Here is a 21010-nt window from a genome sequence, read left to right as displayed (position 1 = left end):
CTGAATGTTTAAGGGAATATGCCACCTTTTTCACCTTTCACTTATTGTTAGATCACGTGCGTCCGATTTGATCGGTATTGCCGCTTTTCTCGAAATCGTTCTGAATATCCCAGAACTTCTAATTGAAGTAGCAGCTCTTGCGGGAGAAATCTCATCAGACTCACTGCTTACCAGACTACGAACGTAATACATTTCATTTGCCTTGCTTTTTTAATGGGTGTGTTCTGTAATGTTAGAATCGCATTACTTTGTCAGAATAAAAAACATAGTCTAGAATCACGCACTGTTTCAAACTTAAACCAATGCGCTTCTCAGTAAATGGCCCTTGCCGCCTTCTGGCCAATCACAAACGTTCATTTGCACTGATGTCCCTTACACCAGTTGAGGTATCACTTTTGAGCCTGTAGGCCCACACAATGCGGGCCCGCGGGTTTAAACATCCCCGTAACTCGTAACAGCTGACAAAGGCCCTCACCAGATTCTACCATCATTACGACTATCAGGGGTGAAAAAAGTGTATTTTGTGTCACCGACGCAATTTGGAACCGTCTAAGCTGTCACCTGGCGCCAAAACTTACAGAAGCCGTTACAATGCAACTCTACATACGATAAACCACCAAAAAACCAAGATATTTTAAACGCAATGTGATGGTTGAGACCAAACTAATAAAATTATGAGATAAAGGCACACTGAAAATAATCAACCTAGAGGAGTGTAGATTCCTATTCAGTTGGGGAAGGGGATTGTGCCTCCTAGCCAGGTGTGTTGTCTTCTATTTTTAGAATTCACTTTGACTACTATTTTCCATTTAAAAATGCTCTTGGATATCAGCCCCAGAATCAATGTTGAGAATATGCACCCCTTCTTCAAAATTTGAAAAGGAAGTACGTCAAATCTGGGGAGAAAACTGTTTTAAGTGCATTTCGAAGGCAGGCTCATCCATTTTTCATTCTGCCCTCCCCCCCCCCTCCTACTTCATCCTTCACCCCTACGTATTTTTAAAATCTGCATCCTTGTAGCTCTACATTTACTGGTAGCATGGTTCTACAAGCACCTCACATCAATATCATTTTTAGTTTTGTGACGGCACCGTGCAATCAGCTGGAAGCGTTGGCAGGCTTCACTGTCTTCGCATAATCATTATTGGTGTAGAACTCGCACATCCTAACATGATTCCAATCATTTGGAGTAAAACCCATGCAATGTTGGTAGCAACAGATGCAAGCAGCATTTTTGAACATCTCTAGCACCTTCATCTGGCTTCATATGCAATTTGATAACAATAAAAAGCGTTTTGTCTCACGCTGGTCCACCGATCGGTACGCTAAATCTGAGGCGCAACGGGCGATGTGAGGCCTACACTAGCGATGCTCAGCCTCCTACCTCCAAGCCACTGTCCCTCACAGCGGTAGGAACCCCTGGATATATCCTTGATACGTGTCGCTTCAAATCCCTCCGATAGCCTCTGAAGCTACAGCTCAAGTATCCACAAGCATCAACCCTCCTGGATCGGCAGGGCTTTTTAACGTTATTGCATTAAAAATCTGACGATCAGCTACGTTCTTCTAGCCAGTCATCTTCTCACGACATGAACACAACTAACAGCAGCCCACGGCCTTGCACTGAACCCAACGCACCACCGTGTGGCGAGCGTTCGAGCTCGTCTGTCTCAAGTGGCACGACGCTTTAAAACGCTACGTAACAAACTGATCACGTTCATGGCAAGATGCTGCGGCCAGCTACGATCCATACGGCTGGTAATGAGCCCAGTTATTTGTTTTTTATGCTGTTTAGTATGTGAAGTGAATCATAGGCGTATGAACGTTTCAAAAATTGGGGCTGGGGGTTAAACTCAGGGCGCACTTCAGGAACTTTTTCTGGAAAACGAGCCCGATGACCGGGCGGGGGGACAGAGATATGGAGGTTGTTATCGCTCTTTATTCAAATGTCATGGTTGCTTTGCTAGATATGCATCTAGAGCTGTTTCTCACGGATGCACAATCTTGCCTATTCCACTTTCGATGTCACTCGTCAAATAAAGATGTTAAGCTTCCCAAGATTATTCCTCCATTTCAACATTGTCTTTCCAGGCTAGGTGAAATTCCACGAGCGGGCAGGTCATTGATGAGGCATCTGCCTCCACAGAGTTGATGCCAAAATACGGTCTGGACATAGGCTGGTGAGAATTGATTTTGAAAGTGAATCGCTGGCTCACAGTACGGCAGATTTTTCATGCGCCTTCATTTTGCTAGCTGTTTTTTTAAAAGTCGGAAGCTTGAAACTGCCAAAAACAATGTGACAAACGCCATAAAACTTGAGGTTTTCGCTTAGAAACCAGGCCACAGAATGAAAGCCCTTCTGTCATATATTCCCCATCTGGGCCCTGCTCTTGTCCGCCGTCGGTGGCTACTGCCCTGGCCCGGCTGTCTCCGACATGACTGACCGCGAGCTGATGGTATGGCTACCTTGTTGCATACTTCTGGGTCAGCATTACTACTAATTGGCGCGTAAAACATATCTTGGACACCTGCAGCAGTACCTTTCCGAATTATCTTCTCTTACACCATACCACTGAAGGAAAAAGTCTCGGGGAAGCTGCCTGGCTTCGGGATGAATGGACCCAGCGGACATTTAATTACCCATCATTCAACGTAGACAACTTGACCTGCTTTTATGTGTAGGCAGGGGCGTAGCCAGAGACTTGCTAGAAGGGGACATAGGGTTGACAAAAGCCCCTCTTGCTTTGACCCGCTCCCAAAATGTCCCCGGATATAGCTTACTTGCTAACAAGGGACACGTTTTTCTTCGTTTTATTGTTGTTTTTACCTTGTAACCAGGCCACAAACCAGAAGCTACCGTAAGATCAATTCTGTTTGTATTTTGAAGTCAATACACTGCAGAAATCATACGTTGAACGACCGCATGGAATAAATCACCGGCGCCTTTCATTTATAATGGTTTAGTAAACTCTTTCTAAACCGATGGAATCCAAGACCTTTGTCAGAATTTTCATCTGGGTCGTGCAGAAATTAAGGACATCGCAAAAGCATATTGTGGATCGGTATGTTTGATCGAAATTTGAAGATGAAAATTGGGTTGTGGTTCTCGTGGTCAACAATGTGTATGAACATAGCCAAGCCATGTTTGTCTGGAAATGTTCAACATCCAGTCAGAATCAGTTAGTGATGCAACTTATGACGCGTTTTTTTAACATGCGCGCTCGCAAATCGCGCTCGCTAGCAACAAAAATATCGACGCCAGGCGTTGCAGTCTCCATAGTCCGCGCAGCGTTAGCCCAGTGGCTAATTTTAGCCGAGGTCTGCCGATGGACGAAAATGATGACGTTCTTAAAAAGTTGCCTTTGTGCACTTAAATTAATAGGCAATACAAGTTAACTGACGTAATTTCGAGGTTTCGTTACTAAGACTCGCAAGTCTTAGTAACAAAACCCATCGCCAGGCGTTCCAGTCTCCGTAGGTCACCCAGGGTTGGCTCAGCAGCTAATACTGAGCCTTGGCCAACCTGTGGACGGAAATGATGACGTTTCTGAATAAGTGCCTTTGATCGCTTCAGGACATTAAATCTTGCATCTGGAATGCATTCTGGGTGCATTTTTCACGCGTGCGATTTTTAGCCTGATGATAAGAACGGATTGGCCCTTAAATTACCGCGAAGTGGTGCGGGAATCTGCTAGTGGAACTGGAAGAGTAAAGGTAGAGTCTTTATTTCCGTGTTTCTGCAATAATCAATCTGTGCAGAAGACAGATTAACACGGTGCCCGCCGTCTGGTGGCGCTTGCAGTGGCCGACGCCGTTCGGTTTTACAGAAGCTGCAACCCAGGCCATTGCTCGCTAGGTTGCGGGCGGGCATGGGCATGCATAGGCGAGCGGGCTTTTGTTATAGTTTGTTTAACTAATCCGTTCTGGAAAAATTAACGTTCTCAGGCAAACATCGGATGGCTTTATTCGTTTTTTCACCTTATTTCGATCCACTCTATTCAACAGTAATGAGACCTACACTCAACAATAATGAGATCCCTTATATCTTTCCGGGCAAGGGGCCCTTGAGTAGAGCACCTGGGCACATAACCGTTTCCGGTCAAGGGCTGAAGGGCCATTCCGTCCCGTCGCGAAGTGTCTTCTGGCTGTCATTTCGGCAGCATGAGGCGGGATCTTCTGGTCGATCCGGAGGCCATTAGAACGATACACGATATTAAATTGTTCCCCTCCCTGACACGGGAGGCCTTCTGGCCCGCTAACTTGGCCCCGGATCAGTACAGGAACCTTCATTGACGCAACAACATCCCTGGTCTCCGCAAGTGGTCCAATAACTGTAACAAGGACTACAGCTCCATGTTGTTCTGTGTCCTTCAGAGACATTGCGGACTCTCTGGACGTAGATTGTAGATGAAAAGGGGTCCCAAGTTTGTGTTAACATGGCTAATCCATGGTCGTTTCAAAATGCTCAAGATTCAATCTGAACTGGCTACTGAAAAAGCATGTAATATGGTTCTCAACATGTGCGCTCACAAGTCATAGCAACAATAGGCTCGACGCCCGGTGTTGCAGCCTCCATAGTCCTCGCCGCGGCGGCCCTGTTTCTGTGACACTTAACGACGGCCAGTGAGCAAACGAAAAAGATGACACATCTTGAGGAAAATGACTGGTGAACAAGGTAACTTGGCTTGCACTTCCAATATGGTGCAAAAGTAAACTAAACACAACCTTAGTCTGAAAAGTGGGGGGAGGGGCAGTCAACACTGCTGGTCCCCACCGTGAAAAGTGGGGGGGGGGGCATGGCCCGCATGTCCCCTCCCCCCCCCCTCTCTGATCCTACATCCATAAAGTGAATCTTGGCTGAAAAATATGTTAAAAGCACTGATCTGAAGGGCATTGTAAAAGCAACGTCACCAGTGATCTGTGACGTCAGTACTGGTATAGTATAGTTTGTAATATTTATCTGCCACCTGACAAAATTATCCTGATTAAACCTTCTATGTTTGGCAGCATCTTATCGCTCAACGTGCTCAAACAGGGAAACGCCAACGTTTCGACATGTGCTCCGCACATGCTCACGCTGCAAATGTTAGCGAGAACAGACCAATGCAAAGCTTTTAGTTTCGTCTAGCTGGAATGGTCTGCTGTGCATGGCCTGGTGTGGCCTATGACCCTCAACTTGCCCTTGAGTTTAACTTTTCGCTTAAAAATAACTGCATACATGTACTCCCTGACATAGAAAAGTCCGCTCAACCGGTGTAACACAATCCTCCCAGCCATCGAGGAAAAGCTTTGAACTAGACCAAAATTCAAAATGGCGTCGGCCAAGCTCATCTTGATCTCCTCTCTACATAAACAATTTGTTCGTGAAAAAGTTCGTGGTAGTTGTCATTGCTGGGTCTCATATAGGAAGTTAAAGGATGGCAACTGGCCAAAAAAGAACTGGCAAATGTTGCGCTGTGCCCGTGCGTTTCTGATGCGGTGCTTCTCATGAAGCTTACTGTATAGACGCGTTATTTTATCGCATTTAAGCAGCCAGGCTGTTAGTGTGATCTGTAATCTTGATGTGATCAAAACAAAATTAAGTACCTTACAAATTTTCGGACGTGATTTCGTTTGCCCAGAGTGGCGCTGCAAGTTGCCGTTTCTGAAATTGGCTAGATTTAAAGCAGTAGCATGCCGCTTTTTCACGGCCGAATGTCTATGTCTGATCATTTTTGCTCTTGGTATTTGGGCTTACGTGGAGGCTCGCAGGACGTTTCAAAGGTTTAGCCGTCATATTGGCACCGGGTCTGTGTCTCGAACTTAAGTTCGTACGTCTGTAACACAACTGGGTAAAACTTCCCACGCGGTTGAAACATGAAGAATAACAACTTCCGAATTAAGCACCACGGCTGTAGAATTCGTGCACAGGATGGACAATGGCCGTGCGACTATGACCACCGCTCCACCATTCAGACCCACTCCCCATCACTCCAGTCCAATTCCGGAGGTGTCGCTGTTGTAAAGCAGTCACCATGCCCGAAAACATAAATACGTCAAAGGAGCAAATGGTAAAATACATGCTTCCAGGTCACAAGGGTCATTAACTAACTCGACTCCTCAATTTCATTCCGTCGTTTTACCTCACGTTGGTTTTGCTGAAAATATTGGCAGGTGCTATCCAGAATGCTGAATACGTTTTATCGAAGTGTCAACTGCAATTTTCGACTGGTAGAAATCATACTGATCATTTCTTTCCCTCCATGCCTGTTGATATGACGGTTCCTTGCTTATAGGTGATGATGGGTTTCACTGAACAGGAAGACAAGTGTGTTCACAAGCTCTTCACCAACGAACTTATCTCTCTGTGGCTGTTCTTATGGCATATTGTATCAATAGGTCGCGTGACAGCTGTAGCCAGTGTCCTAGAATTGTCGACTTTAGGTTAAAGTAACACTCTATGGGAAGGAGGGATTTTTTCGCTCCTTTTTCCCAAATTTCATGTGAATTTTACACTCCTACCTGATATTGTCCAAGCGCGCACATCAAACCCATATTTCCCTTTCCGTGGTTTTAACATGTCATCGAAAACCGAGCTCACTTGAAACCATCAAGCATAAGCAAGGTTTCACAGAACCTGGACACATGCATGCACAGAGGAAGAGCACCAGGTACCGTGAAGTCCCAGGGCCCCGGCGACTCCAGCCGCTTACATGCATCAGGGTTGGTTTTTTTGCAAAATGCATCACAATATGTAACTGTGTGCCATATGCAAGGTTTCACACATCCCCTTTTTGTGGCACCACGCAAGCACCACACCACCAAAGCAAAGTCTGCCACAAACACCAGCAAAGCCTGGTAGATAATTTTGCTCCACGTATCTCTTGTACCCGAAGAAACTTGACCACTAAACTGCACCACTCCCAAAATGCATGAATGCAAATTTCAACAAATGTCTTCCAAATGAAATTGCAAAGCCGAATATCACCCTTTTGATAGCTCATTTTCACAGAATTTTAGTCAAATGAGCCGATTTCACAACATTTTATCAAAAAGTGTCGGTCTATATATCATTTTAATTACTTTTGTTCTTCTTACTATGCGGGTGCGATAGAACTTAATTTTCCCTTCCTTTCTGACTGTCCTTAAAGATGCCATCTGTGGCTTAAAATGGTGACCAATTTTCTGCAAAATTCTCCGACTGCAAAGTTGCATGTATTTCATATATAAACTGGATTAATTCGCCAGCCGCCCAAACATGTTTAATATACGCCCAAGAATGAACAATTCATAAGGAATGAATGGGACAATTTCAAGCACGGAACGTATTTCTAACATCCTTTTTGCCCTGTTAAGCCCCCAACTAGCCGTTTTTGCCTCATGGCGGTGCTCAATAATGATAAACCTAAGCCATTCTAGGTTCACTACCTCATCACGATGCATTATCCTAGCGTACATGTCGGTTGGACAGACCTGGCGCAGCTAATACAGAAGTGTTTGGTAGCGGAAATCTGTGTTACAATGCGGATTCCACTCTGGTAGCCTTGATGTAGACCTCCTCCTACATGTTTCGCATTTGAATCTTGTAGGTTGGTGGGCATGGTTGACATTTGTATTTTGGGGTGGGTTGGAAAACCCTGCCTGTTAGCAAACCATGCGAAAGACGCTGACTTCTTGTGTGGGGAGCGGAAAGAAGCGTGCCGTTAAAATACCAGTAAGTTTCTTCCGTAGAGAAAGTAAGTTGCCAACCTTGACTAATTGTTACCCTTGCCTGCTTTCAAAACATGATTTATAACCAGATTTAGTCATGTTCTGTTTAGTTTATCAGGTTTTGCTCCTAAGGCAAATTATGATGTCGCAACACATGAAACTGAACTATTTTGTTCCATACATTTGATTGAAGACTGGAGCTATGCACTATATCTTTTAGCACAGGAATATCCTAAACTACGTAAAAATTACAACATGAGGTAGATGTAAGTTTTGGCCACACCATCCCATTTAAAATGCAAAGCAGACAACTGCATCTTAAAGGTCATGAAATATGAATAACGAAATATAAATGGATGTCTTTGCTGCAGCCGAAAAGGCAAGCAGCAAAACTGGCTTTGTGGGTGTCTGTCTATAAGTTATGTTACATTTCGAAAAGAGAGACTGCTTCGTGGAGCATACCCACTATTGTCCTTGATGGCGGCCAAACATGACAACCAGAATTAGTTGTTCAAACTGATTTGGGGCACTTTGATTGTTATGTTGTCAACTTGATCTGGTGCCAACAAGCTGGCACAAATAAATTGAACCAAAATACAAGTTGAAGGCAGCCAAAAATAGGCTTCATCATGTTTTATCACATCTGCTGCTGTCAAGAAATAGATAAGATGAGTTGAGATGAAATCTAACATATGGGCTACTCTAAATTGGGTTAAGTTGGTTAACTGCATGGCAAGTGGCGGTAGGAATTTTACCAAAATTAGTAATTCACAAATACTGTTGTAATACAAATAGGTAAGACAGGATGCGGTAAGGTAAGGCTACTATAGGTTAGGCTTAGTTAGGATGCTTTCATGGAAATAAGCACTGGTATCTTGCAAGAAAAAGGGACATACTGTTTGTATTTCCCTCATTTTCCCTTTGGCCTCATCGTGACAGAAACCAGAGATATGCCTGTCGTGTCTGATTGAGTGATGTGTTAATGATGCAGGAGTTAAAGGCTTTTTTGTTTGAATGCTTTATGCTTGTTGAATTCCTTGTTGTCATTTTTGCTGCTCAATTCCTTTGCCTTGTTTTGTGTTTAAAAAATCGTGTGGAAGGGAAATGTAAAGTGCAGCATCAAAGCATTGGTGTTACATCGTTTTTAATGGCCATCACACTGTTCTGAAAGAACTATTTTTTAGCGCATTTTGTTTCACTGTAATGACCTAAGATGTCAAAAAAACAGAAACGGTTTTGTGATACACATGCTATTTCTTCCATGCATGTGTTTCTTTGTTTGCCGGAGCATATCTTAATGACTCATAAGCTCCAACTTTTGTGAAATGAATTTTTCTCTCCCGCACGCTCTTTTTGCAATGAAATTTTTCATTCCCATCTTAGTTCAAAAGCGATTCTAGCTCACCGGCTGTATCTGGTGCTTGTTTTTAACTTGTTATGTGGTTGTATTTTTCAAGTGGCATAGATATTTGACCGATTAATTAACTTGTTATGTGGTTGTATTTTTCAAGTGGCATAGATATTTGACCGATTAATTATTTTTGGTGGAAATGCCATTCAAATGGCAGCAGCAATGAATGCGATATTTTGACAATACGCCTTTTAAATGTACCGTGGCGAAGACTCTTATTGGTGCGTCCGACGTAAGTGGTGGGGAGATTCAGAAACTTAACGCGATATGAAAAATACCTGGGGCTGATTTGTGTAGACAGGTATATTTAGCGGAACTACAAACCTTTCGCATGTTGGCAGCTGTGCCTAAAATTGGGACAACATACAAGATGCATGAAACGTGCGATGAGCTGAAGCAAAATCATCCATTTATCGTGAGGGCTAACAAAACCATTTTTTGTTTCCTTTGGCCCGGTTTTATTTCATGATCATGCACTTTTTCGTTGTTTCCCATTCACGATGCTTTATGATCCGGTCCCATGAGACCTAATCGGCAAATGTAAAATGACTGATGAATTAATGATGAAACCAAAATTCCGAGGGGCCATGCTACCCACCTCTCAAGGTGGAGGCCAGCAATGTTAACTGCTCCCTGTTTTTTTCAGATTTTTTCAGATTAATCTGGCGCTTAGCTTGCCTTTTATACCATCAACAACATTAACACCATGCATTTTTCCTAGCATATATGCCGATTTACCAAACTCACCAGCCATCTTCATCAAATCGCACAGGATACTTGCTTGACTGGACAATCGCCTCATATGGTAAATTGCAGCACCTTATCCTATCATGTACGGTGAACGGATGTATGTAGGGGCAAACCCAAGAATCCTTTAGCATCACAGGTTCCGTTCTGTCTTTTTATACAGCGTTGGATCTTCTGTATGGCTGCTTATAGTGCCCTCAGTATATGCTCATGCTGTTCAAAATAGCATGATGTATCCCTCTACAGGCTTCCGGACCGATTAGGGGACCCAGCCCCGTGTTACTAGAATAGCAGCCAGAATGCACCCCGCGCTGGGATGGAATGGCCGCTCAGCCCTGGACTAACAGTGATAGTGTGCCCCCTAGTTTGCTTCCCACAGGCCTCCTTGCCCGGAAAACCCTGGGGCTTTCAGCAGTATTAAATGCAATGGATCGAAATTAGGTAAAAAGAGAAGAAGGCCAGCCCGTATTCGCCTTAGAACGTCACTTCTTTTTCAAAATCGAGAAATGAAGCATAAAGCATGAAACAGTTTTAGATTCTGCATGTTCACTATCTCAGGAGCAAGAGCAACGATCATCGGGGTTGCAGTTTTTGAAGGGTATTAGCCGCTGCAGGTAACACCAGGCGGCTGGCGCCGTGCGCGTGGGAACGACCCTAAATAATGCTTCCCATAGTCTTTTCAAATAAATTCGAGCCAGTTGAAAATCAGACTGGTGCGTGTATTTTGAGCGTTTTTATTTTCTGGCGATTTTGAGAACGAGAGTGAGGATGAGGATGAGGATGAATTTGATGACTTGAGGACGCTGGCCAAAGTAACAGCCAGAGGAACACTAGAAATAGGGATTCGTTTTTAATCTTTCAGTTCCCACACCACATTCCAGCATCACTTCGCGGTGTTGTAAAGGCTAATTCGTCCTTGTTATCGATCTAAAAATCGCGAAAGTGAAATAAACGTTGGGTCAACTTTCTAAATGTAGGAATGAATGTCCTAAAGCGTTCAAAAGTCCTTATTTTATATGTGCCATTCCCTGTCCTAAAACATTAAAAACTGTTTTTTGCGGATGTGCCATCTTTTTCGTCTTCTCCTTGGCCACCGTTTAGTGTCAGCCGCGGGGCCGACGCCGCTCGGCCTACCGAAACTGCAACGCCGGGCGTCAAGATTGGTGCAAAATTTGCTTGTACGCATGCTAATACCATGTTATAAAATAGTTCACAGTAAGGGCTTTTAACTGAATGTTGAACATTTCAAGACAAACATGGGTTGGCCATGTCGATATATACCTTGAGCCCCCATTTTGATGTACAATCTGCGCTCAGGGTGCCCTCAATATTTATAAAAATCAAGAAAAAACTGCGAAGGCTTCTGAGTTCTGTTGGTTTAAAAAAGTCCACTCAATCATTTTAAATGAAGATCGCCAGAAATTTAATTCATAAATGCGGGATCCCTGCGGTTTATTGACTTCAAAATGCAAACAATCGATCCCACGGCAGCTTCTGGTGTTTGTTTTTGTTCTCGTAACAAGGTAAAAATAACGATAAAACGAAGAACAGTGGCCCTCTTTAACAAGTGAGCTTTAACGGACGATTTCTTTTTTGGTTTGTGTGCGGGGGGGGGGGCCTTCAACATCAATGGGTTTTTATCAATCTTGTGCCCCTCGGCAAGGCTCATTGAGAAGTGAGCTACATCAGGCAGCTTTTTGGGAGGAGATCACCGCCAGGGGTCTCTTGTCAACCCTGTGCTCCTGTTGGCAATGCTCTGGCTACGCTCCTCCTTACATACAAAAGCCAATCAAGTCGGCCACGTTGAATGAGGGGCAAATGACTGTCCGTTGTACCAATTCATGCTTAAGGCAGGCAGCTTCCCGAATTTTTTTTCTGTGGTGTGCTGTTCGGAAATCGATGCTGCAGCATGTGTCTAATCTATGATTCACACAAATTAATAGTGACGTTGATGCATAAATGCTGAAAAGCAGTCACATGATCAGTTCGCAGTCAGTCATGCGGTGGGCCACCGGGCCAATTACAAAGGACGGGAGCAGGCCCAGAAAGGAATATCTGAAAGACAGACCCTGTGATTCTTTGCAGGAGAAACTATGGTTTGATGGGTTTCGTCACATGGTTTTTGGCATTCGGTATTTGAACCGAACCGGCATTCGGTATTGAAGCTTTTGAAGTTGTTTCCGCCTAAAATGCTGCGACAAATCTTATCGCTTCAAAAGCCGGCGACGAAATCTGGGCGCATGACAATGCTGACGCGCTATTGGCTATTGATGCGCATACAAAATGCTAACCTGCCTGTGCCTGAGTCGTAATTTGGTGTCTACCCTAAGGTTGCAGATGCGTCACCAATGACCCACAACGTCTACTCGCTTGCGCAATTTTGCCTCCGCGGGGAAGCAACGTTGAAAAAACAATAAATTTAAGGAGCTCGGTAGTCCTATTTGCCGGATCGCATAGATGAGTCGAATAGGCAAGATTGTGTACCAGCGAGAAGCAGCTGTGCATGTATTTCTAGCATGGTAATCATGAAATTTTTTCCAGAGTGTCTCTTATAAACTATAAATGGACAATGTTCTGCATCCCTACCCCTGCCACCAGGCCGGCTTCCTAGCATAAGTATACCCCGAGCTTGGCTCCACTCTTTAAAACGTTTCTACGTCTGCGTAAAACGTGTCGAAGTACATGAACCCAACACGCTACGTTGTGTGCGTGTGCGTGCACATCTGCCCACATGCAAGGGCCTGTGGGAGCAATGCGTTCCCTTGTTGGATGCTGGGCCGGCCAGCCTGGCCGGTCCAATCCGGTTCGGTTCGGACCGTTCCGGGCCGCCGGTTCCAGCCACCTTGCTCGGTGCGCGCGCCGGGGGCGCAGCCCTGCCTGGCGCGCGGCGATTGACCCGTGACCACGTAACCCCGTGTAGGAGTCGGGTCGCCAGGTCGCGGGGAGCGGGACTGTTGGAGAGGAGCCGGGTGAGTGCGGGCGTTTCCGAGATGTCGGCGTCCTGCGGAGCGGAGTACTCAAGTTGGTAATACATTACGAGCCATCTCGTGTGGCCGATTTCGGCTAGGCTTACGGTTACACCCAAAGATAATAGGCCAACGTAACCTTTTAGGGTTCATGTGACTTTCGTAATGAATGATTGGGTGATCAGCAAGCAGCAACGGTAGGCTGTTTAGCGCAGATGACGTCACGATTGCTCACTGGGACTGTCGAAACGAGCAATGTTGCCCGAAATTGAGCTGTAATGGCGTTTTTCTCAAGGTCATCTCAGGTTAGCTGGTCATTACAAGGCTTTCCCAAAAGGGTGCAATGACACTATCAAGGTCGAGAATCTGCTGTTGTTTACTGGAAAATTTATGTCTAATTGCATTTTACAGATATTGTTATTTGATGAATTCATTCCACCAGTTTTGTCAATGAGACAGTAGGTAAGATGGTACCAATAGCCTTATTCTTTGTAGAACAACCAGGACAATGGACAGATATATCTATCCATATATCTGTATATCTATCTATCTATGTGCATACATCAATATATATATATATATATATATATATATATATATATATGTATATAATAACTCTCACCGTTACTCTACTACAAATAAACCTATCAACCCTGTCTTATCTACCTGCAAAATGTTCCTCGCAAATTTGCTTCACAACTCACGAGTTTTGTCAATATTGTACATGTAATGAGGAAGACGCGGCAGTAGAAAAGCACGAGACATGCTACGAAATTTGCCAGCTTTCTTGTCTCAGCTGTGATAAGAAAGTAATCCGTATTTCAGCAGCTGACGCTAATGGCGCAACCGCACTTATAAAAATCCTGCCCCTGAACGTAAGTTGCCTTGCCCTGAATGTGCTTATAAGCTTGCAATTTAAAATTTGTGCGCAACAAATCAGTTTTGAGGTTTTGACTTGTCGATCTGTGTTAGCCGCGTCGAAGTCGGTCGATAAACCTGACAACTGAGCCAGGCCTAATTGTCTTTTTGATGTGGCCCATGAGTAGCATTGAGATTTCTCAGCTGCTCGCAACCGAATCAATATTTTTAAGTTCTGAACATGTGTGATAAAGCCCATCGGCCGATGAACCATACCTAGAAACAAATATTTCCGGATAGTGTGCCCCTTTGACGCACGAATCCAAAGCTCAGCTGAAATTTCGGATGGAAGCGCTTCTTGGAATTCGTGAAAAAGACACCAAGCGTCAGGCAAGTACAAAAAGCTTAACAATTGTTTACTGATGAGTAATGACGATGAAAGGAGATTTAGGGTGCGCCGATTACGAAAACCATTTTACTCCTTAATGATTCAGTTGATGCCTCGCAGGAAGGTATTCGAGTTGGGATTACGCATTTCACAAACGAATGGGCTACATCGCCCGCTAATATTACGAGTTTAACAGGCTAATGAGCTTACATCACCTACACAAAAACAACTTGAGTGGGAGTGATCATACCCTTTTAATCAATCTGATACTTTATTTGTTGCTGCATCACAATTAGGATAGGTTACTTAAGTGAGGTCTGAGGATGAATTTGCCGCAACTTGACAACAAAGAGGTGGCTAGCCATAGTCAGAATGACGAAAGATCGATCCATTGGTTGCCACCATGACGGTACAGACCGTACACGTAAACGAAAGGCGACTGGTAGACACTGAACTGATTGAAGTCAAAGGTTGTGTTGCGACAGATTTCGCTGTCGGCTTCTTATGGTAGATTGCATCGGAAAGAAAAACCGTCTCTTATTCCCAAACACACGCTGGTTAATCGCTGGAACGAACCGGCGGTGTAACTGCCTAAGGCAAACAGATTGTGCAAATCTGCTCATTGTTTCTGAGGGGGTGATAGATAAGTTCTGATCGTCACTCAGAACGACATGAGGCGGAGAGAAGGAGCGAACTCAAAAATAAATGTCGCCAAGTCTTATAATCCTGAATGTGTGGCTTGCAAATGAAAATTGAAGGGAGTGTTTCGCCTTTGTGTGAGATTTTTAACTTCGACAGCCATCTTGAAGATCATTCGGTGCAGTTCACAGCCCTAAACCTCTCTAGTTTCTGAGCTTCACGACCGCGGAGATGCGCAGACTACTTCGGGAGGACTATTTGAAGGTTATTTAGACCTTGAGCGGCCTGTTCAACTTGAAACTATGCCAATAGTTGTATGCGAGTTTATTTCATCATATTTGATGCTTGTTGCAATATTTTAAAATGTGGAACATTTCATTTAAACGACCGTCCGCAGTTTCATAGCCTCAGAAATCACGGTTGTATCCAAGCATTTTGTTTAAAGAATCGCTGCTTGACAGACATTTCCAGCCCCACTCAGACAGATATTACCAGCTCTACCTGAGAGTACAATCAGCTAGCCATCGTTGACTGCCACCAAGCCGCCACCCCCCAGCCCGTGTGCTCTTTACCTGTATGCTACTGATCATAAACAAGTCATCAGCTTGTGATTTTATCCATCAAGCAGAAATATGCAATAGAGCGACTTTGAGGATGAGAGCGAGCATCCTGTCACTGCTGATGTGCAACGATAAGTATGCGACAATTCACTTATGCTGAAGCCGTCCGGCAGCCCCAGTATGTCTTGGCTTGTAATACCGTCCATTAATACATTGCACGATAGGCGACGATAATATATTTGGTGGATCATACCACGCACATTCTCCAAACATTCCGGTAATTATCATCTTCGGCGAATCATTTAGCATCAACATAACAAGAATGTCGCAGCATGGTGGTCCATGATTTTCTCAGCTTGTGGCCAGCCGTTGACTTAATGTTGCGTTGCATTGTGCACAGGCTGCCCCTTCTATATGAACCACTATTGGTCGTCTTCAGTTCTACGTTGCACCTGGAGGCACAATGCGACATCCAAGCGATGTGACTGACAAGTCGTGTGGATCATCTTAGAAGTTCAAATAATCCGTAATAATGCGTGCGAGAACGCTTGATTTCAGGGGAGCACGTCTTTCTGACAACCATGCGGCTCCAACACACGGTTGGCATAGGTATCGATTGCACAGATCTTGAAGCCACTTAATGGCACGGCACAAACGTGAGCGCGCCTTGACCGGGTCACTATGGAAACCATGACGAGGGAAAATTACGTGTCGACGCATCAAAGGTTGAATAAAGACTACAAACTCACAATGCTCTAAAATATTCGGCATTGGCTGTCAATACCCACGTATGTCCACCATTGGAGTAGTTTCCACTGAATGGCGCGATTAATCGAATCCCTTCAGTCAATTTGAATAGCTGCAGTTGATTTTGATCACCGGCCGCAGGAAACAATGTAGTCACCAGAAGCACTGGGACTTCCTCCATCGCCGCCCTTTTCATCACTGCCACTATCCTCTCCGTCGTCGTCGCCGCTACTGTCGTTGCCATCATCACCACTTCCATTACCATCATCGCCACTGTTACTGCCACTGTCATCTCCGTCGCTGCTACTGCCATCACCGCTGTCACCATCTCCATCGTCATCCCCACTTTCTCCATCATCGCCACCATCAGCATCACCACTGCCGCTGCCGCTATCATCATCTCCACTGCCGCTATCATCACCGTCTTCGTCGCTGCTTCCGCCTACTACCGCTGTCGCCATCGCCACCACCGCCTTCGTTGCTACCGCTGCTATCACTGTCGCTATCTCCATCATCGTCTGCGTCGCTACCGCTGCTATTGTCGTCGCTGCCGCTACTATCACTGTCGCCGTTGCCATCATCTTGGTCACTCCCACTGCTAGCGCTGTCGTCACTGCCATCACCGTCTTCGCCGCTGCTTCCGCTACTACCGCTGTCACCGTCACCACCATCGCCTTCGTGGCTGCCGCTGCTATCACTGTTGCTGTCGCCGTTACCGTCTTCGTCGCTACCGCTACTATTGCTGTCGGAACCGCTACTGTCACTATCGTCACCACCATCGTCTTCGTCGTTCCCGTTGCTAGCACTGTCGTCGCTGCTGTCGCTGCCATCACTGTCATCATCGCCACCAGAGCCTTTGTCGCTGCCACTACTACTTCCGTCATCACCGTCACTGCTGTCAGAACCGTCATCTTCGCCACTGCTGCCATCACTTCCATCGTCATCACCACTTGAATCTTCTGAATCACTACCATCTGAATCACTACCATCCGAATCACTACCATCCGAATCACTGCTATCTGAATCACTATCTGAATCACCACCATCAGCACCACCGGTTGGCTTAGACATGGCTGCACCACCGCCAGCTGACTTGGACACGGCTTTACCACCGCTAGCCGAAGATCCCGAACCGCCGGCTCCAGCTTCATCACCACCACCGCCTTCTCCTTCCGAGCCACCTTCATCCCCGCCAGAACCACCTGAAGACGCGGCCACGGCTTTATCTTCACCAGCGCCTTCGCCTCCCGAAGCGCCACTTACGGGTTTCGAGCCTTTCGAGCCACCGGCTTCAGCCTTAGGTGCCTCTGGGGCAGCTTTGGGGGTTTCAGCCGCGGCTGGAGCGGCCTTGGGCTTTCCTCCTCCCCCTTTGCCCCCACCTTCTTCTTTTCCTTCACCTGCATTTGTGCTGCCTGACGCTGGTGGCACCACCACCACCACATGCGGTGGTGGTGGTGGACCAAACCGATTGAAGCCAGGCCTAACCCCAGGTGGTGGAAGCAGCCCAGGTCCCGAGAATTTCTTGCCACCCAACGGATGTTTGCTGCCGGCCCATGGCCGGGACTGGACCACAGCGAGGACGCACAGGAGCACCTGACGAACAATTGTACTTGGTTAGCGCATGGACAAATACAGCAAGAGGCAGCACTGTGCTAGTGGCAGTTATGTTTTATATGTGCATGTAAAATAATTTATCATGGCGTTTTGATTTCGTTTTTATTTTAATACACAGCTAACACATGTTGTCATAGTTCTCAGCAAAGATTTGGCACTTGGACGTTGTCTGGCTCAATCAGTGGGGAGACGAATCTTCGCCGGCGAACAGTGATGCGAGAATATCTGCCTGTGAATGGATCGTCCGTGAACAACATTGTTAAAAATAATAAGAGTGATCATAAACAAATAGACACCTCTTGGTTGTGGAATAATTCAGGGTGTTGTGAAGGATTCCTTGCACCATCAAGGTTGTAGGGACCCAGATGGGCACCCGACCGGCAGCTGCGTTTTGGCACCAGTTGACGGTCGTTGACTTATAGGGACCGCACGTTGGCGCGCACATCGTCATGCGTTATTTGCGCGCCCGCCCAGTCTGCGCGATCCGGACGCCTGGCCACGAAGCATACACACCACATGGTGTGCACCGCTGGGATCATTTCGGCTTTAGTCTCCCAATTTGTGTCCGTAGCGTACGGAACACAACGCCTCCCGTGCCTAGAAACATAGCATTGCCTCTGATTGCCATCGTTTAACGTCAGGCAGTAAAAACACCGCAACTGCTTTGGTGATATGACTACCATATTACAGGGTCCCGCTTTGTGTGGCCGCCTTGCAACGTTATTATTTTTCCTTTCTTCCCCATGCCAATTCCATGGCGGTAATATGGGCCAAAAAGTTTAAAAACGTTGTTTTCACTACTTTGACTCATATTGGAACACTTGCTCGGGCCAAATATCTGCAACTTGTCCAAGTATACAGCCCGATAGGACACGATAACTATTACTGCTTCGCCTTGATATCACATCGGTAGCATTGGTTTGCACGAATTGTTGGGGAGTAGATGGAGGGCGAGGGCTTAAAGCCTGTCGCTCCCAAATGGTGTTTCTGAGCAAATTTAGGCCGTTTTTGATGAACTTTAGTTTGTTTTTTTTCTTTGTATCAATGTGTCGGCAGCAATTTATTTTGCAGCAAAGTAGACATGACCATCCAATAATGCACTATGAAGATAATTGTCCGCCGTAGCCGACGTGCCCAAAAATCTCTGCTGTCAAAGAGGGTGTGTTTTGCGCGTTACTATGATTAAACTATTTCCTCGATTCTTATAACGGTCAAGCACAAATATATGAGCCCACACGAACATTGGAAAGCATGACAACATGGGGGGGGGGGGGGTGCAAAGCACTCATGAAGTAAAATAAATTGGCACACGTACTACGCATACCCAAGAGATCAAGAAGCCGAAGGCTTTGTTCTTCACGTACTCTTTGGATCGTGTTCACGGAACGGTGAGATTTCTGCCTAAATTTTGAGCTCCTTCAGATTGCTAGATATATAGCAAACATTTAGTCATGTTTCAAATAAACTTTGCGTCATCCTCGAGCCAAAGCTAGCGCAGGGATACCTTTGGTTTCAATGGCATCATGGGTAGCAAGCATGGGTTATGGTTCTTTCTAAATCACATGAAACTGTCCTCAATACAACTGCCGGACCTTTTAAATGACCGTTCCTAACATAATTAGTCATCCCTATGTAATTGTCCCAAACGCCTATGAATGTGCATCAGTACCAATCACACAGGCGGCAAAGTATGCACTAAGAGATGTTATAAAATTGCAGTTGACAATCCCCTTTATTCCAAGCATCGTTTTGCCTATTTCAAACCTAATGCAAAACCTATACAAACATGCAAGGGGGTGCTAACACCGCAAAAACATACGTTATGCCGTGAATTTTTTTTTGCATCATGCACATCGTAAAGACCGAAAAAATGCATTTAAATTGACGTGTGCAATACGAATACGGACTTCCATTGTGCTTACCAAGACCCTCATGGTGTGATGTTCCCGGCTTCACTGCGAAGGGCCTCCACGAGCGTTGTATTTATACCTTCATGTTAATAGCGTGCCGAGCCAATAGTGACCAGCCGTCCGCAATCAGCCCTAGTACCCATACAAGGATGGACCCCTACCAAAGTCCGGGTAATGGCCAGTAATGTCACGTCAGGCAGCGGCATTGTCTTCACATTTTTAACTTCTGTTCTTTTTCCTGGTGGCACACATGCAATTCGCTAGTATAGAGCTATAGGACTGGTAACTCACCACGTCCAGCATGACTCCCACAAAAGCCCAGCTAAGGCACAATAAAGCGTTAACCCGAGCCCGGCCGGGGGCTGAGACAACTGTGCCCGGCCAGGGGGCTGAGACAACTGTGCCCGGTCAGGGGGCTGAGACAACTGTGCCCGGCCAGGGGGCTCAGACAACTGTGTCCGGCCGGGGGGCTGAGACAACTGTGCCCGGCCAGGGGGCTGAGACAACTGTGCCCGGCCAGGGGCCTGAGACAACTGTGCCCGGCCAGGGGGCTGAGACAACTGTGCCCGGCCAGGGGGCTCAGGCAACTGTGCCCGGCCAGGGGGCTCAGACAACTGTGTCCGGCCGGGGGGCTGAGACAACTGTGCCCGGCCAGGGGGCTGAGACAACTATGCCCGGCCAGGGGGCTGAGACAACTGTGCCCGGCCAGGGGGCTCAGACAACTGTGCCCGGCCGGGGGGACGAGACAAATGTGCCCGGGCAGGGGGCTGAGGCAACTGTGTCTGGCCAGGGGGCTGAGACAACTGTGTCCGGCCGGAGGGCTGAGATAACTGTGCCCAGCGGGGGGCTCAGACAACTGTGCCAGGCCGGGGGGGGGGGGGGGCCGAGACAACTGTGTCCGGCCGGGGGTCTGAGACAACTGTGTCCGGCCGGGGGGCCGAGACGACTGTGCCCAGCCGGGGGCTCAGACAACTGTGCCAGACCGGGGGGCTGAAACAACCGTGCCCAGCCGGGGGGCAGAGACAAATGTGCCCGTTCGGGAGAAGTTGACTTTCCGCCTGGGACCTCTAACTTCCAGACGCCGTATGAGAAGAACAAAGGTACCGTTTCACAGGTTTCGTCAAAAAATAAAGAATGCAAACAAAATTTTCGACCCTAGGTCAAATGTTAGGTCACGAGATGTCACGAAAGGTAAGAAACGGGCGCTCCAATACATGTAATTAAAACGAATTTTAACACGGCAAGACTGATGTTGAGTGCGTGTAAATGAGCTTTAAAACGGTGTGGAGCCTATTCCAACAATTTCTTTTCTCCCAAATGGGTCGGGTCAAATCAGGTCATCGTTCAAAAATTGGTCTACCAACAGCTTACAAGAACGCCACTTTTCTTCAAAACGTGCTTCTGAGTTTATGTTACTTGGTGCAGCTGTGGAAAAGGTATTCCCGACCCCAAAATACCAGGTTAGACTGACCTGGGGGTCA

The 21010-nt window shown here is 46.2% G+C and overlaps 1 protein-coding gene across 1 annotated transcript; it reads right to left on the bottom strand.

Annotated features, from left to right (window-relative positions):
* Positions 1 to 15440: 15440 nt before the first annotated feature.
* Positions 15441 to 19573, bottom strand: LOC119091971 (cell wall protein IFF6). The gene is made up of 2 exons (XM_037214912.1): positions 19542 to 19573; positions 15441 to 17598 (listed from the first exon to the last, which is right to left on the bottom strand). The coding sequence occupies exon 2, from the start codon at positions 17190 to 17192 to the stop codon at positions 16134 to 16136; it is 1059 nt and encodes a 352-aa protein (XP_037070807.1). The 5' UTR covers positions 17193 to 17598; positions 19542 to 19573; the 3' UTR covers positions 15441 to 16133.
* Between the last annotated feature and the right edge of the window lie 1437 nt (positions 19574 to 21010).

The sequence above is a fragment of the Pollicipes pollicipes genome, unplaced genomic scaffold, assembly GCF_011947565.3.
Source record: "Pollicipes pollicipes isolate AB1234 unplaced genomic scaffold, Ppol_2.1 Scaffold_3447;HRSCAF=4054_pilon_pilon_pilon, whole genome shotgun sequence".
Classification (NCBI taxonomy): domain Eukaryota; kingdom Metazoa; phylum Arthropoda; class Thecostraca; order Pollicipedomorpha; family Pollicipedidae; genus Pollicipes; species Pollicipes pollicipes.
This window is presented reverse-complemented; position numbering and strand designations above follow the sequence as displayed.

What these genes read in the sequence shown, in the direction of transcription:
- LOC119091971 (XM_037214912.1), bottom strand. Translation starts at nt 17,192, where the DNA reads ATGAAGGTGGCTCGGAAGGAGAAGGCGGTGGTGGTGATGAAGCTGGAG.